Source organism: Artibeus jamaicensis, unplaced genomic scaffold (assembly GCF_021234435.1).
Source record: "Artibeus jamaicensis isolate MK-2021 breed Jamaican fruit bat unplaced genomic scaffold, CSHL_Jam_final scaffold_614, whole genome shotgun sequence".
NCBI classification, from domain to species: Eukaryota; Metazoa; Chordata; class Mammalia; order Chiroptera; family Phyllostomidae; genus Artibeus; species Artibeus jamaicensis.
Window position 1 is genome coordinate 4,935,475 of NW_026522050.1, and position 22,201 is coordinate 4,957,675.

The following is a 22,201-nucleotide window of genomic DNA, read 5'->3' on the forward strand; positions in this document are numbered from 1 at the left end:
CTTCCAGATGACCAAAGGCTCCAGGGGGTGGGGAGGGTCTGGGGGAGGGAGGGCCCAGGACAGGGAACCTAGCAGTGCTGAACCTAACAGCTCAAGGCCATTTGTGTGTTTGTTTGGGCATGTTTTAAGTATACTGACATTCCCCTGCACAATAACATGTTTAAGAACTATAACTGATTTAGCACCTACCTGCATCAGAAACAAGAGCCTTCACGTCTGCCTGTGAAGTCCCCATCACTTTCTCCCTTTTATGCATGAGAACATTTTGGCTCAAACAGGTACAGAAACTCACCCAAGGCCATACTGCAGGAAGGTAACATCAAGGTTGAACGTAGCATCTCTTATGTACCAAGCCCTACCTCCTGAACCAGGTAAAGGTGCGAGAACCACCTGCAGGAGGCTCCTCCGCCTTTCCTCCCAGGTCCATGCACATCAGCCTGTGTCAGGTTATGTGCATGTTTGGCCCACAGTTTTGTGACAGGGTCACAGTGGCCTTTCACTGAGATCACGGGCCTTATTTCTTGGTTCTCCAAGCAACACTCCCTGTGGGAAGCTTTTCACACAAGGTGTGCTCATGGAACACTGCTGATGTAGGGAACCAACCAGGTTCTTTCATCAGTGCACTAAATGTGCAACTAGTACATCCTCACTGCCAGCTTATTGTATATTACTTTTTATTTGTCAGCAGTGTGGAAGTCCAGATATTATAGTTTAAGAAAATAAGCACCAAACAGACCAAATTCAAGTTTCAGCTCCACTTCTTAGCAGTTTCATGACCTTGAACAAGCCACTTACCACCCCCCTCCCAGCCCCAGTTCTCTCACCTGTAAAATGAGGATTATCATAGTTCCCACTTCCTAGACTTTTTGTGGGTTTAAATGAGTTAATACACATCAAGCACTTAACACAAAGTGCATGCTCAGTAAACACTGAGTGATGATGACAATGATACAATCCTAACCAGCAATGAATGCACATTTGTTAATGCCACGTACCAGGCTGGGCCCACACAGGGACATCTCATTTAACCCTCGCGCCACTCCTAATATTAACAAAATGCTCTGTGGTATCGTCAGGAGCCACCCACGGGAAATTAAGTAAGAACAGCAAGTTGACCATTCTTCAGGTTGGGTGTCTGCCTCAGGGAACAAATTATGATTACCACGGTACACTAATCACCATCATCTAATTAAAAGGAGAGAGTTATTTTCAAAGCATGGGTGGCCTCTTCCCTCTGGACCGAAGTAGCCAGTGGAATTTAATTAGACAATGGGAAGCAGAGAAAGTACTATGGCAACACTTTGAAGAAGTGGCTGATGTCGTGGGCTAGGGTAGAAAGCTTTGTCCATTCTACCTAAAGCATGTCCGCTTCCCCCAAGTTCCATGTACCTGTACCTCCTTCTAGTTAGGCATTAATTCCTGCATATTTATTTATTGAAAACATATTATGTACCACCCTTTCATGTGACAAAAGTAATGGAGTTGTAAGGGTCAAATAAATGACTCCTTCTTTTCACGATTCATTACTTTTTGCCCCAAACAGAACAATCCAAAACAGTCCTCATACTAGAAGTTCTGAGTCAAGTCCTCTTTGACTGCTTGGCTGCTTTGCTTTGGAAAACAAATACACATTGATGAGAAGGGACAGAGAGAGGTCTCAGTCAGCCAAGCAACAGAAGCCAAATCCCTCCGGGGTTTTATCAAGATTGGGACTAGTGTTTCAACGCTCGCTCATGAATGAAAAGGCATGAATGGTCTCGGAGTCCCACTGACCAGTGAAATCGAGTATTCTTAGACAAATCAACAGTGTATTTGGGCTTTGCAACACTCAAAATGTAGTCAGGAAAACAAAAACCTACCCAGTCGTTTTAAGTGAAGTAACGGACTACAGGGAATGCTTTACACAGAGACGGACGGGCCCAGAAGCCAAACAGAGGACAGTGAGACAATCTGGAAATTGGCAACGGCAGGTGGGAGGAACAAAGAAGGCAGGCAGGGCCACCTGGGCCTGAGGCCAGGCCCCCTCTGACGGGAGCCAGACCACAGGGAAGTGGACCAGCAGAACGGGACCATGGAGGTGGGGTCCGTCGAGGGAAAGTTGAGTCCGTGGGAGAGACCGGTCTGGGGAGGAAAACCATGGCCTCTTCCCTCCTCCATGAGTCTTCTGCCAAAGTCCAACACCCCGAAGCCAGTTGGCGAGGGAGCCTGGGAATTGAGCTCCCTGACATGCAGAGCGGAGCACGGGAAGGGCGGGGATGGATCTGAGAAGAAAGAGGCAAAGAATCGGCCAGGGCTTCCTGCCTGCCTAGTGAAGAGCCCAGAAGTGCAGAACCTACCAGCTCGCCTGGTCATCCAAACAGTCTACATAAAGAGAGAATCAAAGAGTATTCAACCTGCTATCCTTGACTTCGTGCCTGGATTTCCAAGTTACATGCATTCACTTTGAGGTTCTTAGTTTTAACAAACATCAAGCCCACCTAGCGACAGCTGGCCTCCCAGTTCCTCTAACCAGGTGCGCCCCACCCTCCGAAGCCCCACAGCACTTTGCCTGCACTCGGCCGCTCTCATTTCTCCCCCCACCCACACACTCAGATCTCCTCAAGGGCGGCGACCCACTGGTTCCTCTTAGACAGCTTGACACCCATCACCGTGCCAAGTACGTGCTGTGGCTCCACAGCAGAGACGTAGGTAACCACAGGAAACAAGCACACGCCACTGCAGGACTGTCCTGCAGACTTTTCTTAAGCACATCCAAAAAAGAAAACTTTCTGACAGCATTTTCCAAAACGTATGCATTCATCCTTGTTAAGAGAAGTCACATGTCAGAAAGGGTTCTGTGAAAAAAATAAACAGGAAGTGAAGCAGGTCTCTTTCCCGCAGGACTGCTTGGAGCCTTGGGTAAGTTAACCTGCATTTCACGTCTCCATGGCAGGAGGGAGTATGAAGCATTTCTCAACACATTCGCTCCCAGCAGTCCTTTCTGTGTCTCACACTGCTGTCCCCGACACGTGCTCGGATGTACCAAACAGCCACCCCACCTGCCCCCGCTCTTCTTGTTAAAAGAACTCTGGTTCTGTCTGGGCAGCAGTGCTGCCAGCCCCGGAGGATGAGTCATGGCCAGTCCTACGGCAATCCCGGCAATCCTGTCCCTTTGCAACGGAGTCACTCTCCCGGTCTCCCTTCCAGCTGGGAGTGGCCACAACCATGGTGATCCACTGCCGGCCAATGGGTAACAAGGGAAAGGCAGCTTGGAGGATTTGGGTCCTTTTCCTCCCTAATAACTAGATCTTTGAACTTTCCTAGCTGCCCCGCTAGTGCAGGCTGAGAGCACGTGGAGCTGTGCCTCTGTGATGGTTTTAGAACACAACACAAATTCTTTCATGCTCCTCTTGTTGACAGGTGGGATCCCATGTGGGGACCTTTGGAATCCCAGGGGCCTGCGCTGCTTCCACAGCAGAGTACAGCACAGGTGATTTCTGCAGCTGGGACGCTGGCATTGGGCCTCTGAGTCTGCGTGAGCCATGCTCACACTCCTGACTCCGTCCTGCTGAGAAGTCCAAGCCACAGAACGAGGTCAGGTGTAGGCACTCCAACTGACAGTCTCTGCTGAGCTTCCTGCATCACTCTAGTCCAGGCACCCATGTTAGAATAAAGGCATCTCTGTCAGATGCCAGCCTTTGGCTGCACAAGTCTTCGCAACTAAGGCACCAGAAATTGTGGAGCAAAACTCACCCACCTCCACTGTGCCCTGTCTGAATTCTTACTCCACTGACTCTGTCAGCGTCACCAAAGGGCTGGTGACACCACTAATGGTGACAGCAACCTGTTATACAGCAATAATCAGAACAGACCCTGTCTCTCAATCCTAAGGGACAAGCCAAGAGGATCAGAAAGATACTGACCTAGACCCCAGCACCTCTACCCCGCTGCACCGCCCCTAACTCCACATCCGTGCATTTGTGAAAATAATTTCCTCTTTATTGCTTAAGGTGCAGTTACTCAAAAGCATCCCTAAGAGGTACACCATGCCACCTCTCAGGGACCCAGCTTCAGGCCAGAGCTCTCATCTTTCTTCCCATGGGCCACTGCACCGGCCGACTTACTGATCTTCCTGCTTCTGGCTTGTCCCCCTCCACGCACTGCCACTAGAACGACTTTCTAAACACACTGTAATCCCATTACTTCTTTGCTTAAAACCTTCAAAGGCTCCCATCACTTGGCAGGGGGTTGTACATATAACTGCAGAATCATCTGGAAGAACTTCAAGAGTCTGAGCGATTCCTGACTCCTGTGTGTGTGCAAACTGCTCCCAGGTGACTCTGATGGCTGAGTCCAGTTAGAAACCACTGGAGCCTGCCCCTGCTTCCCTTTCCCTCCTTCCCGGCAGAAAGCAAAGTTTCCTCCTCTGGGCTCCCATGTTCCTACCTCATTAACATTTCCACAATCGCGCAACTTTTAAAAACATTGTCACCCTCACCAGACAAGGGGACACCAGAGGGCAAGGACGCCGTCACATGGAATGTTCCCTCCCTAGCACCTAACCCACTCTCGCGGAAGACAGTGTCACTCATGGATGATGAATGGAAGAAAGAACAATGAGTGGATGAGAGAAGTTGGAACGACAAACCCCTCGAGGTCCTGCCGTCTCACACACGTTCCATTCCCTCTCTCTGCCAACTGAGAAAGCAGAGCAAGGGAAATACGGACAACTGCGAATTAGACAAAAGTCTTAGGTTTATCATTTACTAGACCCTGGCTTACCCAGCCAAGGAGGCCTGAAAACCCAAGGGCCAATTTTTTCCTCTAACAACCGAGACGCTGGAGAACCCACTGGAGTTTCAGAACGCAAACACATCTGGAAACCGTCCCGGGACTGTGACTTCACCCACACCTTGCGAACACCTCTCTGACCACCTGCGATTTGCACGGCTGGTCCTCAGCAAGTAGCCGAGGGTGACCTGCTTGCTGAAATGAGACCAAAAGGCAGGCCTTACCACGAGAGTGACTTCCCAAGAAATCTACTTAGCTATGTCCCGCAGTGTCATGGTTCATACAGGGTGTCTTCCCCCGTCACAGAGAAACCTCCTTCTGTCCCCAAACCCCCATCATCTGGAATGCACTTTATTTCTCCTTCAAGGGTATTTCTAGACCATACTCTATAAAATCAACTCTGCGGCCCACTTACTCTAAATACCTTGGGGAACACGATGGTGAGAAGGACCAAAATCGCTGCAGACACACTCAGCGTACACCAGGCACCGTGCCAGCAGGATCACACGACTTTCTCGTTTTATACTGATAATGACCAGCAGGACTGGTCTTGTTTTAGAGGAAACCGGGTTTTTGAGCAGTTGGACAACTTTTCCAAGGTTACACCACTAGTAACGGGCAGAGCTGAGACCGACACCGGGGACTGCGTGGTGCCAGGACCTGTCGGATCTCTTGCCACGGCCCGCTCCCTCCTGCCTCCCTCCCACTCCACAACGTGTCCCTTCTGTGCTCATCAAATCGAAATATCTGATGAGAGAGAAGGAAAGGAGCACCGACCCTGCCCACACCAGGGACTCTCTGGGCGTTACCTCCTTTAATCCCCAACAAATCTGTGAGGTGGCTATTTTTCTCCCCATTTCACAGAAAAACCCACTGAGACTTAGAGAAGTTAAGGAGTGAACCCAAGATCACAGTTATGGCAGTTAAAGAATCACATTCAAAGACTATACTCTTTCCACCCCCCAGTACTGTCCCCTTCTGCTCCCTAAATAGGACAGGGCTCTTTCTTTCTAAGTGACAAAAAAAGCATGTGACAAAGAATAAGCCACGAGAAAAAAGCAGCCCCCAAGACCTCAAGTCTCCAAAAACGCCCATCACCCACCAGTGCTTTTCAGTCTCGACAGTGGTCTCCAGGCACGGGACCTCCTGCGGGCCTCACAACAGCCTGGAAGGGTGCGTGCTAACATCCCTGATTTCCAGAGCACGGATCAAGGCCCAGGCGGGTCAAGCAACTTAACCACCTCATCTGTGATTAAATGCTTAAAGATGGACACAGGCCATGTTTTGGAGGCTGACGCCAACCGTCTTCCCACCTCCCAAGGAACGCTGTCTCTCAGAGGCCCTCTTACTGGTTTAAGAGAAGACACAGCACAGTGTCCTTGGGTAAGTAAGATTCTTTATCCCTTACTCCTTATCTCCTTAGATTAAGTTCTTGATTGTATCTGGTTCTCCAAGTCCAGATCAGAGGGACAAGCTACAGTGACGTAAACATCTCAAGTCTAACCCAACTAGTAAACAGAAAGACGTTTCCTTCCATGATCCACACCTGGAACTAAACTGAACGCATAAAACACAGATGTGTGATCTTACTTCGACTTCTCAACCTAAAGGACAGGCCCACCCACAGGGACGGCGGGGCTCTGTGGAACATCCACAGCCACCTCCCCGAACAGGGCAGCACGTGCTCAGGGTCATTCTCACAGCTGCTTATCACTCTGACCCGGGAGTGGGCCTGCACCGTCCAGCCTCACTCTTGGCCGGTTAGACAAGAACCAGAGGATGACTCTTCTACATCCACCAGCTAGAGGAAGGGAAGCACCCTCACACCCCGCTTCTAGGGAATATGATGCCTCTTGTCTTCTTTCCAAAAAAATATAAAAGCCATAAAAAGAAACCATAGTCTGGTGGCAGAAACTTCAGTGCCTGAACTTTCTTTGGTTTTGTTCTTTTTGTTTCCAAGTATTGTTATTGAGCACATACATGTATCTCAGATGCTACACGGAATGTTTTAGAAATATTATCCTTTTCAATCCTGATAATAACTCTCCAGAAAATTATATTACCCATCCAATCTACAGCTGAGAAAACCAAGCCTGCTAAGAAATGTTCCCAAGATCAACAGCTGGTGGGAAGCAGGGCTGAGATTTGAACCCGGGTTTACCTGGCTCCCAGGCCTGTGCCCCTGCCCGTGACCCACCACCCCCACAGCATTCCAGCCCTCACTGTCTACCGTAGCACCTTCCCAACAGGGACCTTCAAAACCAAAGACTGCGGGAGTCTGTAGCCATGCGCAACCGGTCTTCACCCCTATTCAACTGCAGAAATATAAGCCAGTGGTTTCTTGATCTTCCCATTACCACTAGAATTAAGTCCAAAGAACTAAATTTTGTGAAATAAATCTGAGCTGGATGAATCACAGGCCTGAAAATGCAATGTGTTTTATCCCTGTGGCTGAGCCCCCATGGTTGGTCCTGTACTCAGGTTATATAATTTAACAAAAAAAGGATATCACTAAAAAGTAGTCATGTCACATAAGAATAAGACTTTAAAAGCAGCTCTTTAATTACATGTCATTTACCCTCTGCTGACTTTCTCCCTAAGATTGAAAAATCCAGATCCTCCCAAGTAAGTATCGGAGAGACTCTCCTTGTAACATCTTGGTCTGGCCACCCCGCCCCAGTGAAAGCCTGACTTTCTTGGCTTCCCTTCAGAGATCTGAGGGTTTTTACTCTTTGCCAAGGATGCTATGTTTCCTTATGTGCACTCAGAGGGAGGCGGCGGGAGGTCGCCTACCTACCTCAGAGAAGAACTCATCCATGAAAGCGGTGTTGTCAATGGCGATCTCGACCTCGTCGGCATCGTCGTCCTGTGTCAGCTGTTTCTGCGAGAGACGAAAGGAGCAGGGTAAGACCAAACACACAAGAACTCGGCCACGGCACTGAACGCTCACTAAGGACAGGAGCTGGATCCACGTTCACCGTTTTGCATATATAATCTCCAAAACTCAGAACGGCTCTGTGACCTGTCAGACTCCAAGGCCACACTGTCTGAATTTAAATCCTAGTTCCACTGTTTACAGGTTTTGGGTGGGTTTTTGTTTTTTTTTTTGGTAGGTTAGGCAAGGGAAGGATGGGCACATTACTATCCTCACTGCACCTCAGTTTTCTTACCTGTGAAATGCTAATAATAACACTGCTAACTTCACAGGCTTGTTTAAGAAATCAGTAAGATAATCAATGATAAAACACTTCTGCGCAGTGTCTGGCATGCTGTAAATACTCAATAAATTGCTAAGTTTGGTGACAGAGACATTACTATAACTCATTCCAAGCAAAGAACCCAAAACAGAGAGGTTAAGGAACTTGGCCGAAGGCACAAAGCTAAAACGTGGAAGCTGGCGGGTCTGGCCCATCCGGGATTTGGAGCCCACGTTCCAGCCCTTTCCCCACACTGTCCAGTGCGTGAGCCGCCCCACCAGGATCTCTTAGAACAGCTTCCAGCCACGGTTCCTCCAAACACTGGATGCAAATTCTCACAGCAGGAGTGAAGATTTTCCTGTTTTTAGAAGCACTTACTGCAAAGGAAACGGCGCTTTGTGTTGTTCCCTGAGTTCATGTTTACAAGGAAAAGGAAGCTCTACCTCCAGCCCCCAGCCACCCTTAGAAACACCAGCTTTCTTAACCTCGCTCAGTTTCCTCTGCAAAATCACCAAGTGGCTATCTAAAGAAGGGCTTCCCCTCCCACCCGGCATCCAGGGCCCGAGCATTGGCTCCATTCTTCCCAAATGTTCTTCCCAGACCACTGCTGCATTGCACGTGGCCCATTTCTAAGGACAGAGAATGGGATGTCAGCAGTGAAGGTGGGGAGGGGTAAACCCCCTACACCAGCTTCTTCACCTTCAGTGCCCTACAGCCTCCTAAGCCGAGACACATCACTCACAAACACTCAGAACTCCACGGGCAATGAAAGCCACCAGGGGCCTCTTTTCTTCACCTGCTACCGTCCCCCTGATCTGCAACACAGAGGGAGTTCCTGGGAAGTCCATTACAGTCTGGGACTCTCCAGGCATCCAGGGAGCCTCTTTTGACTGGTGCCCCATCACCTCATTCTGTGGCTCAACTGGAACCATCAGCCACCCAAGTTCAACAGCCACGTTCGGAGGAGTTAAAATTTGAGGCACTGCTACAGTCCCCACAACGTCTTCCTAAAACTAAGAACTGATCATGCACTTCGCCACTTAAAGTCACTCGATGACAGCTCACCTCCGAGGACTAAAATTCCCACTGCCTACTGGGGCACGAGGGGCCCTTTAAGATCGGGCCCCAGCCACATCTCTCCCTCTACAAGGGACTCTCTCCACCAGGCACTGGGAATTCCTTGCATTTCCGGGGCACGTCATTCTTTCGTATTGCTGAACTGTCACACTCTTTCATATTTCGAGGGCTTCCTCCTGAAATGCATTTGTCCAGCTGGGAACTTCTTCCTTAGCCTTTAAAACTCAACCTCGGACAACCTTACCTGTCAGCCGTACCTGACCCTCCCCCACCGCCCCCCCACACACAAAATTCAAAACCTCCCTAAGCTCCCAGTGCATTTTGTACAAACTTCCATAGCAGCCAACTCCGCCTACTATGAGTTGTCCCTCGATTTATGTGCCCTTCCCCCCACTGCCTGTAAACTCCTGGAGGGTCAGGACTACCGTGTGTGTGTATCTCCTGTGGTAGCTCCCAGAACTCCTTCCTTCATGGAGGTACCCCTCACCTGCCCACCTGATTCTGGAAAGGCTCTCAGTCCTGACCCAGGCCCCCTGAGGAATGTGAATTGTGAAGGGAAGAGCAGACTCGACCAGCGTTGGCAGACAGAGAAGTCTGCTCGATTTCCAGAGCTGCCCTGCTGCTGTCCTTCCCAGGCCACACCTTGGCTTGGCGCAGGTTCCCCAGACCTTCCCAGATATACTTCCAAAGAGCAGAACAGTATTCTTCCACCTTGTTTAAAACCCATTTGGGCAGAATTGGCTTTTTCCACTTGCAATTAAAATTATTTGTACTTGCACTCTGACTGGTGTGGCTCCATGGACTGAGTGCCCTCCTGCAAACCAAAGAGCAGCAGCAGGTTCGATTCCCAGTCTGGGGTATGTGCCTGGGTTGCAGGCCAGGTCCTTGGTTGGAGACACGTGAGAGGCAACAACACACTGACCCTTCTCTCCCTCTCTTTCTCCCTCCCTTCTCCTCTCTAAAAAATAAATGAAGCATTTTTTTAAAAAACAGTTGTACTTGTCATTAATCTACTCCACACGTATTCTGGGCGCTGACCATACACTGGATATGTAACAGCAATGTAGTCAGCTCTAGCTGAGTAAGTTACTAGTGTCCACACGGACTAGTAGCCTGCTTTCAGCCGGCAGCTTCTCGTTTGAGAGAAACGCTCCCCTGACCCCCTGCCACCAGTACTTGGGCGTCTCGGCAGCCTCCGGAGAGCTAATCCCCCACGAAGGGTTTCCGTGGTCCTCGCTAGCAAACAGGAGCCCAGTCTTCCTTGGGAAGCACTTGCTGAGTGTTTCCTCTCTTCAGGGGTCTCCTACAGACCCGTGCTGAGGGGGCGCACCCGACGTATGTGTGTGTCCACAGACACGCAAGTGCGTCCACTCAGCTTTCTTCAAATAGACACGCATGCTAAGAAGGCGGGATAAGGCTACCATCACGGGATGGACTGAGGGACGTTTCTGGAAGCTGAGAACAACTGTGTCCTTGAGCATGAGAGGCAGGCACTTAGCTCTCCAGCATGACAAATGTTTTAAGACCCCGAGAATTTCTACAGGGATCCCCCACCTCCAAGACAGCCACCCGTTGGCTGTCAGCAGATTCCAGCAAGGCAGCCTGGCCCATGTCCCGTGAGACACCATGTGAACTGGGAAAGGGGACGCCTCTGGCAACTCACCACCTAGGTCCAAAACCTGCTGCCAGGGGCTGGCTGGGAGACCTCAGTCAAGTCCCTCACTACTCCGAGGTTTTTCCCTGCAAATAGTCATGACACCACACACTTTATCACTCTTATGCGGACGGAAAGCTTCTAGCGCAACACTGGGCACACTCCAGGGCCTAATAAACAGATGTCAGCATTCGAGTCACTGAGCGGCAAAGACCTGATGCCGAAAGGGTGAGTCCCCCCCCCCCCACAGGAAGTGCTCATAGTCAGGCTCAGTGGGTGAGATGGACGGCGCTGCGTCATGACGACCAGGGTTCCTTCACACCTTGGGCACTTCACCCATGGGCTCAACATCTCTGAGCCTCAACGTTCTCATCTACAAAATAAGAGCAATAGTGTCCACCAGGGCTTCTGTGGGGATTAACTAAGACACCACTTAAAGTTCCTTAGGTGGTGACCGGCACATGGTAACAGCTCAATAGAACACCTGCATGTAAGATCTCGCCAGCTTCTCCACGGTTTTAACCGGGATCTGAGTACCTTTAAACAGGAAAGGGGGCGGGGAGGGAAGACACAGGACTTGTGGAGGTCCATGCAGCCTGACAGTCTATCGTTAAATTCTCTCGGAGACAAGCAAGACAACGCCTAACACCAGACAGTGCGTTACAGATTCAGCAGGAAGAGAACAGTTTGCTGAACCCATGCTCCTGGGAGCTCCCCCCACTGTGGTGGCTGCTTCTAACCACATAAAAGAACATCAACAACACAGCAACCACGTGTAGATCAGAAAAGTCAGGGAAGAGGGCTTGATGATGGGGTTGTCTGGAGCCATGTGACCCTGGAAACTGCCACCACGCTTCTCGAGGAAGGGGGCCTGGCAGATCCCAGAGCTGGGACTCCTTCCCTTGAGACCGAGCTGTGCCTTTCAGACCAGGAGGCTTCGGGGACCCCAAGGGCCCTTTATCTTCAGCCCACACGACTGAGCCCAGCCAAGAAGAAAACTTCAGCATCTTTATCGAACAATCAAGGCGTGTGGTAATAGGAACGTTCCAGTAGCTGCAACATCGGCCACAGTTAAAAAAGAAAGAAGCAGTGTAGGCCAGACCAACGGCCCACTTCCTGCCCCCACAACCTGACCCCAGCCTCCTGCTGCCTCTCCCGCCAGGAGGCCGGAGGTATCATCAGTGACTTAGGCAGCCCTGAGCAAGAGCCCAGGACCTATCTAGCACCCACCTTTCAAATGTGTCCCACAATTCAGCAAGGGAGTGAGGGCAGCCGGGGCCAAGCCCTCCTCTCGGGACAGAAAGTAGAAAGAGTTCAGGGGCCCAGAAGTCAATATGAAGTGATTTCACCTGCGAGTGCTCTCACCCTGCTCTCCCCTGCCTTTCTCTCAACTGCCTCCTCGGCCACCCTCAGTCTATTTGACTGTGGGTCCCTTTTCGCTAGCTCCTTCAATATAAATACTTGCCACTTCAAACCCCTAGTAGGAGCTGAGCGGCCACAACACTGATTTACATAAACTATGTCGACAAAACCCATCTGTATGCTGAAGTTGAGAACCTGAGGTCAGAGAGCGTCTGTGTTATCTGAGGGCTCCCAGCTATTGGCTTGCAGAGTCGGGGCTCAAGCTCCGCTTGTCTGTCCCAAGCTCTTGCTAACTCCACTGCACCCTACTCACAGCAGCCCACTGCCGAAGCAGCCAGCAGCCCCACCCTGCAGAAGCACCTGGTGGGAGAGACAAGCCGTGGGCCTTGGGCACAGCACTTGTCTCCGTTAAGCCTCGGTTTCCTCGCCAAGTAGCATTTAGCTTTCTTTCCAATGCGGCTTTTGTGGAAACCCAGGGCACCTGAGATGTGCCTCAGATGCCACTCAGGGAAGTCAGGGAGCGTGGAGTCAGGCAGACCGGTCCTTTCCCCCAGGTCAATCTGCATAGCTCCACTTTTTATCTGCTTTTTACCTTGGGGTTGAATATAACATCTCATATTAAGCCCTGTTGTCATGAGAGGGAAGAAAAAAGAAAGAAGGAAGGAAGCCAGCAAGCTTGGCCAGCCGGCTGGAAAACCACTGAAGTAAATGAACAGATGCCTTCTAAAGAAAAGAGAGAAAGAACAGGGAGGGCCCTCACTCCCCTCCAAGCGAAAACACAGGTGCCGAGGGGTTAAAGTCATCAGCAATTCCATAAGGATCATGACAAATCAGACGGGCAAGAGGAGAAGGAAGTGGCAAAGAAAGAAAAGAGGAACCGTCCCAGCCTTGGCCAGGGCTCAGCTGGTTGGAGTGTGGCCCCGTACAACAAAGACTCGCTGGTTCCATCCCTGGTCAGGGCACACACCTAGGCTGTGGGTTCAGTCCCCAGTAGGGATGTGTTCAGGAGGCAACTGATCAACATTTCTCATTCTCTCATATTCTTTTTCTTTCTTTCTCTCTCTCTCTCTCTCTCTCTCTCCTCTCTCTCCCCTCTTCCCCCTCCTCCCTCCTTCCCTCCAATCAATAAACATATCCTCAATGAGAATTTTTTTTTAAATGGAAGCCATCCCAAATGAGGAGGGCACCAGCCAGCGGCTCCCAGTTCTCTGCCTGCCAAAGGGGCCGGCCGAGGAAGGCCAGAGGGTCCCACAAGAAGACAGAAGTCCCAGAGCTGTTGGGAAAACTTTGAGGTGAAGGAAATAATAACAGAGAGGAAGGGACCAGCAGTCTGGACTGAAACGGACATTTGGCCCTCAGTTTTCCGAAGCGGGGTGTTCAAGGACTGTGGCTGATGGGGGCTGGGGTGAGGGTGGAAGCCCTTCTGGCAAGAGCTGGTGACCACAAATTCTTGTACGTCTTCCTCTCTATATTTAAACAGCTCTTTGCACAGGAGATACACACTCTTCTCTATAAAGCCAGATTTTCTCCCAACAAACTTGATTCCAAGAGACAACAGCCTAGTTTTTATTGCCCCTGCTGCTCACTTCCCCTGCACTGCCTCCCTCTAGGATGAGGGTCCGCGGATTCCCGAAGATGAACATCACCGCTTCCAAAAATTCTAAACACACACACAGCCCGACATATGATCTTTCCAGTCCCTCCTCTTTGATGAGCAGAAGTCAGAAATCCGGAGTAAGCCTGTCAACGCTCGAGAGGCACTCAGTGCTCTCTGTTCCCCGTTTAAAGAATCAGGTGGCCTTTCTCCATTGCCCAGTTCTCCCTCCTACACTGCTTTAGATTCTTGTCCAGCGAAACCCTCCCAGAGGGAACTTCCCCTTTCGGCTGAAATGCATCTTCCCCAACGTACTTGTCAGATGAATCAAGAGGAGATCCACGGGTAATGAACCCTGGGCGAGCCTCGCACTTTCACTTTCCAGGTGTTTGTTCTGCTGAGCACTGGAGGCGAGCATGGCCCTCTTTGGACACCGAAACGCTGAGGAATAAACTCAATGCCAGATCAGCCCAAGACCAGCAAGTTGGTGGACAAGTGAACCAAAGCCGAAGCCCCCGAGGATCCCATTCCACGCATTCCGCCCGAACAACCACACTACTGGATAACACCTGTGTGTTTGCTTGCAGACACGCTTGTGGTTTCAAATATACTATTTGATTCTCACGTCAACCCCAGGAGAGACAAATAATTACTTTCTCCAGTTACGGATGAGGCAACCACTTAATTAGGTTAAAGGATGCAGCCAAAGTCATTCAGCTAATAATAGCAGCATTAGGACTCTGTTCTTACCCTCTACACCCCACCTAAAGACGCCCTTCCCACTCTGGCTTGGGAACACACCCTCACTTATTGCAGGGGATGCCGCAATGTCGATATAACTAAATTGGATTAGTCTATATGCATGAATGAAAAAAAATACCGGTGCACATCATCCGTGAATGTGCATGTATGTAGAGACGCAGAGATACATCTGTGTTAGAAGTCCAGCTCTGCTTCTTAGTAGCCCTGTGATCGTAAACAACTGACTTGTCCGCTTGGTGCCTCGGTTTCCTCATTTGCGACATGAGTGCTCTGCTCACAGAACTGTTGTGAGGGTTAAATTAGTTGATACATAGGAAGAATCTAAAGTAATGCTGGGTACATATTAAATGCCCAAGACCATACCATCTAAAGCAGGGAATTGGGCCTTGTTTTCTCCAAAGAGAGTTTTCGCTGAAGTCACTTCTCTGCTATGTGCATTTAAAGAAATAAAGCTCCCTGTGGATTCTGCTTCTGCTACATTCTCAGCAATTCTGTTACTTACAACTGTCATTACTATTCATTTCTAAACAGTCTGTCATTTCCATTTTGTTTTCTTTTTAACCCAAGAGTTACTTAGAAAAGTGTTTTTAAATTTCCAAAGCAAGAAGCATCTGGGGAGGACTATTACTATATTGTTCATTTCTAATTTTCTTATGTCATTATCAGGGAACCATTATTGCATTATTAATTTCTAGTTTTATTACATCATTATCTACCTGGAAACATAGTCTAGATGACTTCATGTTCTGTGGAATTTGACATTTTCTTTGCGCCCTCTTACACGGCTACTATTTTTCCTTTTCTTTTTTTTATTATTATTTATGCTTGGAATACATGGTCAGTATTTTTTGATCTTCTACATGTGTTTGAAAAGATCTCGCATTCATCTGCTGCACATAAAAATCACGCACATTGCATCTCCACACGCCATGTTGATTCCTGTCTGCTTGTGCTTCCCAAGACCTGGGCCAGGTCTAGAGAAGGAGCAGTGAGAAGGGATGGAAGTTCACCTGAGTGAAGGGCTCTGGGGTCTCAAAACCAACCACCCCGCCCACAACCTTCTCCTCATTACAAGGTCATTCACCTGCCCAACAGTATTCATTAACCATCTACCATTTGCCAAGCCCAAGGACAGACCCTGCGCAGCCCTGCCTGCTCTCCAGGACCTCACTGTCTCTGGGGGTGAGGGGGGCAGACAGCCACACAAGTCATTACAAGTCCACAGGCTGAGGATGACGGCACTTAGCACCAGGTTGTACACCCAGGAGAAGACCATGGCCCGACCTCCCCGAAGGCAAGGCAGAGCCTGGGACAGATGGAAGCCCATTAGAAACGTCTGCACAGGTGATTCCTCAGGGAAGTTTGGAAGGTGAAGTGGATTTACCAAAGGATACCTTCAGGAAAGCCCTTGTGGGGTGAGACCACCACACCTTTTCCCTGCTTTCTCTCTGCTCCCAGGAGCCATTCAAGTAGAGTTCCGGTCGCCTTTCAAACCTCCCTCCCCCTCCCGAGCCTTCTTCACTCTTTTCTGACTTCCACCCTCCTCTACCCCGCAACATGCCCACAACATCCATTTCCGTATCTCGAGGACACAGAAAGGAGGAAGGCGCTGCTGCTGTTTCCTCTGCTCTGCCCTCAGCCTTCTCCTCAACCCTCAACCCTTCTTTTCAGCCAGTCCCACAGCCCCCTTCCCTCATGGTCCTTCTAGGCCACTTCATTAAGTTATCATTGATAACATTTTTTTTAATATTTATTTTTTAGAGAGAGGAGAAGTGAGGAAAAAAGCAAGAGAGAGAAACAGCAATCCAGGCACGCACCCTGACCGGGCGTTGAACCGATACCCTTTCGGCCTGGGGGCCTGCACCCAACCGACTGAGCTACACAGGCCGGGGCTGCTGATAACATTTTTGAGCTGAGAACCCTCTCCATGCCCTGAGGGCTCTTCTAAGACGTGTGCTCTATATCCACCAAAGCATTTAATCACATAACAATCTTCTGAGGACTTTCTCCATCTGAGAGCTCAGAAAAGCAAAACATAAAGACGACCAGCAACCTGTCGCGATGGTGCAGGCAGCAATGGTGCCCGAGCCAGGACAGCCCGGGCGGCTGGCGGCACAGCCCTGGGACTCCGCCGGCTGAAGTGATGCCTCCTACCAGCCGCCCCCCACCCCCGGTTCGGCAGGATCACCGGCCACAGAAACACACGCACAAAGCTCTGAACGCCGCCACGCCCACAAGGTCATGAAACACAAGAGACCGAGAAGCTGTCACACACAGGCCAGAGGAGGCCAAGACACCTGACAACTAACCGCAGTGTCATGTCCTGGATTGGATCCTACAACAGAAGGAGGGACATGTGTGAGCAAACGAGAGAAATCCACACTGAATCTGGCTGTTAGTGAACAGCAACGTGCGGATATCAGCGTCTCAGGTCTGACAAGCGTTCCATTGCGATAAGACGTGTTAACGATGGAGGAAATCGGGTGAGGGGTAGACAGGAACTCGCTGTACTGTTTTTGTGACTTTCCTTGTCCACCTAAAATTAGCCTAGACTAAAAAGTTAATTTTTAAAAAGAAAAAAAGCAAATCTGATGCCATACCAAACTGCCCGACCCAGACAGCTAAACGCACCAGACAGTACACGAATCACCAATCTCCTTAGGTGGGAGGTGAATGTCACTCAGTCTCCAGAGACTGGAGAGTGTTGCCATGGAAACAGCCCAATGCCAGAAAACAGGCTGACCACACAGTGGAGGCAGCGGTGAGGGGGGGAAATTGCAGAAGGGCCCAATGCAACGGCGGCTGGAGATAAGCCCCCCCCCCACTCCCAGGGATGACAGAGTCTCCAGAAAAGTTCATCTGCAGAATATCCCCATTCATTCACTGAAGGTTTGGTTAACAGCTTTCCCAGCTGTGAGCTGGGAAGGAGGCATGTGGGGTCTGTGCTCCCTTGGGAGAGCAGGACACCACGGGGCCCGTGGCTTCTGAAATTACGACACTGCATGGCTGCTTTGCTGTATCAATAAGAGTAAAGAGTCTGTAGAAGCCCCAGGGAAGCAGAGTCCATGCTGTCAGCTTGGAACTGAGCCTTAAAAGGATGGGCAAGAAACTCCGGGGGCAGCTGGAGTTTCTCTGTGGCACCCGCATCTTCCTCATCTCCTTTCTGAACAGGGAAACCTTCCATGATGTGCGGGTGGAGGGTTGGGGGTACAGCTAGGAGCCTTGGAACTCACCCATCCCTGTCCTTGAGGGTGGAACCAGGACCTCTGGCTTCCTTAGAAAATGTATGGGTTCCCTGAGTTAATGCTCCACTTCCGGCAAGTAAAGATTCACCAACCCACAGGCAACGGAGTGAGAAGAGCATCATAATGAGTAAGGGATGTGTAAGGGTCAAGATGTTGTTCATTAGCCAACAAACATTTAATAGGTAACTAACTACCATGCAGAATGCTAGGCTCTGGGGCCCCAGAGGACCATCCCCTCCACCACTGCATCCAGGAGCTTACAGTAGTTGGGGAGACGAACAGATATAGTGTAGGGAGACTTAAAAAAAGCACAAAAGATATGCTCAGTTCTTGGTCCCACCACTTCCGAGCTGGAGATGTCAATCAGCTGTGTGCCTCAAGCCTCTTACCTGTGCAATGAGAATAATATAACAACACCTCGTCTTGTAGGGTTGAGGGGATCAGAGGCGAGGTAAGTAAGGCGCCTAGTGCAAGTGCTGTCCAACAGTAAGTAGCTGCTCAGTAAATGATCATTTGTTCCTGAAGCTGATATGGTGGCAACAAGAATAGAACCATCAATCTTAAAGACAACAGCACCCAGAAAACAGAGTCCATCTCATTAAGGTGGGTTCAAATCCACTCCATGGTAACAGATAACCCCACTGATTTATTAGGAGACAGGTATTTTGCTGCAAAGTAATGTACAGCCATGCCGGCTGCTGGAATGGAGGAAGCATATTCTAGGCTCCAGTTGGGGAGCATCACCTACAGTGAGTCAGTCTTGGAAGACAGGCAGGGACTTTGACCAAGAGCAAGGGACACCAAAAGGGAGAGGGGAAATGGGGGCAAGCATTTCTCCCTCGGTGCCTGCCAGTCCCCCGGCCTGCCCCACACTCACAGGAATAAAAATAAAACTAATCCCCTTCTCTCATCCAAGCATGTTCTCTTCTGGCCTCTGGCCGATGGGTCTGTAATCCCCGCTCAATCCCCGTCACTCTCCTCGCAGCTGCGTCCCATCTGCTCACAGCAAAACAGCTCGCCCAGGGGGTGAGCGCTCCCAGGGAAAGAGAGGAGCTGGGAAGAAATCCGGTCATTGAAGGACGGGATCTCAGTGACCAGATAGATCCTCAAGTCAGGGTGCTGAGGTTCGCTTATGATCCAAAGCATAAAGGGGCTCAAAATACAGGGTCAGGCAGGAGTAATGCTTGAGTGTGGTTGGTAGGGTAATAATATGGGTGTAATAATTTAGTTTTAATGTGAGCATTTCGCCTAAAATGTCATACAGTATGATTGACTGCTATTGTTATATTACAGAATCGCATGCCTATGATTTTGTAATAAAAGATCTTTAAATAAAAACAAGGGGCATTATTTGTGCCGGACCCTGTATATTTACAGAATGCACTAAGCTTTAAAGGGGAAGTTCAGCTGAGTTTCTCTGGAGCTGTGCTATCGCCGGTATCCTGAGCAACTCTGACCTTGCAGAGACACCAGAACTTCACGTGGGGCAAGGGGCCCAAGACAAGCCCTGCAGGACACACAAGACAGAGCAGAAAGAGCAAAAAGTAAGGCTGACCTTGAGAGCCCCAGGTGGTTGATTTCATTAGGTGCTGGCCTTGGAGGGGCCCATACACCCCAAACCATTTCTAGTCCTCTGTAGATCAATCTCCAACAGGGTCCCAAGGCCTTGACCTCTATTCCATAGATCACTGGCATCTCTATTATCATTATAGACCTTCAGTGTTTTTTGGGGGAGGCGAGGTTCCTACTTCATAAAATACAGCCCTTTGTTTTCCCTATATGACCATTAACTCTTAAAGACTGGGACTATGTGATAATGCTGTCTACCATGATGCCCGGCAGGATGAGGTCTACAAGACTGAGGATGAGCAAGCCCACCAGGTCAAAGAGCACAGACTGTAGTGTGTAGTGTGTATATGGACACTCACCAACGGGAGACAGACAGGTTGAGAAGCTTACTGGGAAGACTCCACATGCCTCTAAAGGCATTACATTTGATTTTAACTAGGACTTGAAGAAGAAACCTGAGCTCAAGCATCAGTACTTCTGGGAAGCAGCCCCACCCCCTAATGCCCTGTCCCCATCTCCGAGGGGCCAGCCAAGGATGTATTCCCACAGGTCTTCTACCACAAGGATGACACCGTTGTGTGTTTCTCGTGTGTCTCCCCATCTGACTAGGAACGTCCTAAGACCCAGGAAAATGTGTTAATCACCATTATACCCCAGCACCATCCCAAACACCTGGGACACAGCAGGTGCTTAGCAAATGTTTGCTGGCTGAAAAGAGAGCCAAGCAAGAGGTTCCGGGCCAGGAAGTATCTGGACTCAGCAGATCCAAAGTTCAGCTCCTGAGAAATCAGCAGGATCCACCTGGTGAGATAGGCCAAGGGTAGGCACCGCACATTCCTGGCGAGCTTGTCTTAGTCACTGAGGACGCTGACTGCTGGGAAAGCCCACTGGGAGGGGCAGTGCCAGAGATGAGTCTGGTCTCACGACAATGGCCCCAGGAGGGTGGGCCTCTCAATGTGGCTGCGGCTCCCAGCAGGTCCAGTTGGAGGAACTCACATTTACTGTGGTGGGGGATTATCAGGGGTTCTCTCATTTTACCCTTTCAGTGACCCCAGGGGAAAGGTATGATGAGCCACTTTATACTTTATTTATTTTTAGAGAGGGATCGAGAAAGAGAGGACAGAGAAACATCTTTCCCTCTCCTACACACCCCAACCAGGGACGGAACCCGTGTCCCAAGCTCCTGCTGGGACCTAGTTGAACCGGTGACCTTTCACTCTGCAGGACCACACCCAACCAACTGAGCCACACCTGTCAGAGCTGATGATCCGCTTTACCTGTGCAACTCTGAGACCTCAGTCCTACGGAAGCCAGAGCCTAACTAACGGGTGCTTAGCACAGGCTCACAAGGAAACAGGTCACACAGCCACACATCCTCTGAGCGAATGGAGGCCTTAAACTTCCTGATTGCCTCCTCTCCCTATGACATCCAACATCCCAACAAATTCCTTGCCTCCTCCCTCCCGTGCAGGAGGGTTCCCCGCCTCTCCAGCCAGCCCAGCTGGTCCTTGGGCAGCTGTGAGCACTAAAAATCCTTTTATGCAAAACTGTAATTTCTACCCATTGACTTCATATCTTCTCCCTGTATCTACGCAGTTGAACCTAATCTTTGGCACGTGACAGCCCTCCAGCTATCTGGTGGCAGTTATTGCCTCGCCTCCTCCGAGGTTTAGAAAGATGCCTCAGAAAGAAATTGCACAGGCTGCTCAGCATGAAACTGGTTTCATGCAGATTAACAAACGCCTTCCCTTGATAAAAGAAATCAGAGAGAGAAGATGGTTATCTTGTTGCAGCGAGAGCTGTCTCTCTCCTGGGGGAGGGGGAGAGAGGGGCTGGACTAGAAACCAAAACGTGTGTAAACCTTAACAGTCTTCATGGAAAACATTGATGTTGCCAAAGGAGCTTCTAAGATCAACCAAACTCTTTGTTTCACAGAGGAGGAACAGAGAAGCAGACAGGGAAAGTGACCCAAAGGAACACAGCTATGAAGTGGCAAGGCCACGGAAGCCTTTGAACTCGCAGCCCAGTCCCACTCGCCTCTGGGCTCCAAAACGCTAAGAGCACCTGTGATATCAGAACTGCGCTCCCCTAACAGCTGCGCTACAGTCTCACCTAAACCACCACCCCAAGAGGCAAAAGGAGCAGACGCAGCATTTCGCCCATGTTATAGGGTGTAGTAAGCAAGCTTGGAGAAGCAAAGGAACTTGCTTTGGCTCCCCGGCAAACTGAATTTATCCTGGGAATGCAAAGCTCAGTGAAGGCTCTCTGCTCTTTGTGGACAGTGGGCTACTGAAAGAGGCCACAGCATATCTTCCTCTGGAAATCCCTGAGGGGAAGGGAGCCACCTCGGCCGGCTGTTCGGTTTTGCCATGTTCTACGATGCCTGGATGTGCTGAGAGAGGAAGACCTTCAAAACCAGGCTCCTCTTCCCTTTCTGCCACCCCAACTAGTGTGCTTCAGAGAAAGAGCACGGTGGAGGGTCACCAGCTCTGTCACTTGTGGCAACCCTCCTACCCGGGCTGAGCTCCAGTCTCCTCACCTACCAAAACAGTAGCAAGACATTCTGCCCTGTTGGTAACCACTGTGGGGCTCAGGTGACAGACAGCAGGTAGGAAGCACAGCGGCTCACTCCTTCCACTGTCCCTTCCTGTCTCACATTCCCCCTTGACCTGCTCCTCTCCTTCTATCCAGAGAGGGTGAAAGGTCCCAAAGGTGTCACCCAAGGCAAGGGAGGAGAAAGGAAAACAATTGCGACATCCCACTAGTCCCTCATGTTTGTATGAGGTCTCTATTTTTCCAAAGAGTTTTAACAGTCAGTAGCATCACATGTACCGTTCATTAGTCCCCAGGGTGCTGTACAGGCCCTTCTGGGGTGGTCCTCACAACCACCCATTTCACAGGCGACAAAACTTCAGATCCGAGGTCAAGGGGCAGCTAACACTTCAGCACTTCCAACAAGCGCCCAAGTAGA

At 50.1% G+C, this 22,201-nt stretch overlaps 1 protein-coding gene across 7 annotated transcripts in view; it reads right to left on the minus strand.

Moving 5' to 3' along the window:
• STX3 (syntaxin 3) overlaps nucleotides 1–22,201 on the minus strand; it is a 41,708-nt gene that overhangs the window by 17,395 nt on the left and 2,112 nt on the right. For all 7 annotated transcript variants that reach the window (XM_037137816.2, XM_037137812.2, XM_053659091.1 and 4 more), the window contains one exon: nucleotides 7,568–7,651. In XM_037137816.2, coding sequence (XP_036993711.2) covers nucleotides 7,568–7,651 — 84 coding nt within the window. The remainder of the gene's footprint in view (nucleotides 1–7,567; nucleotides 7,652–22,201) is intronic.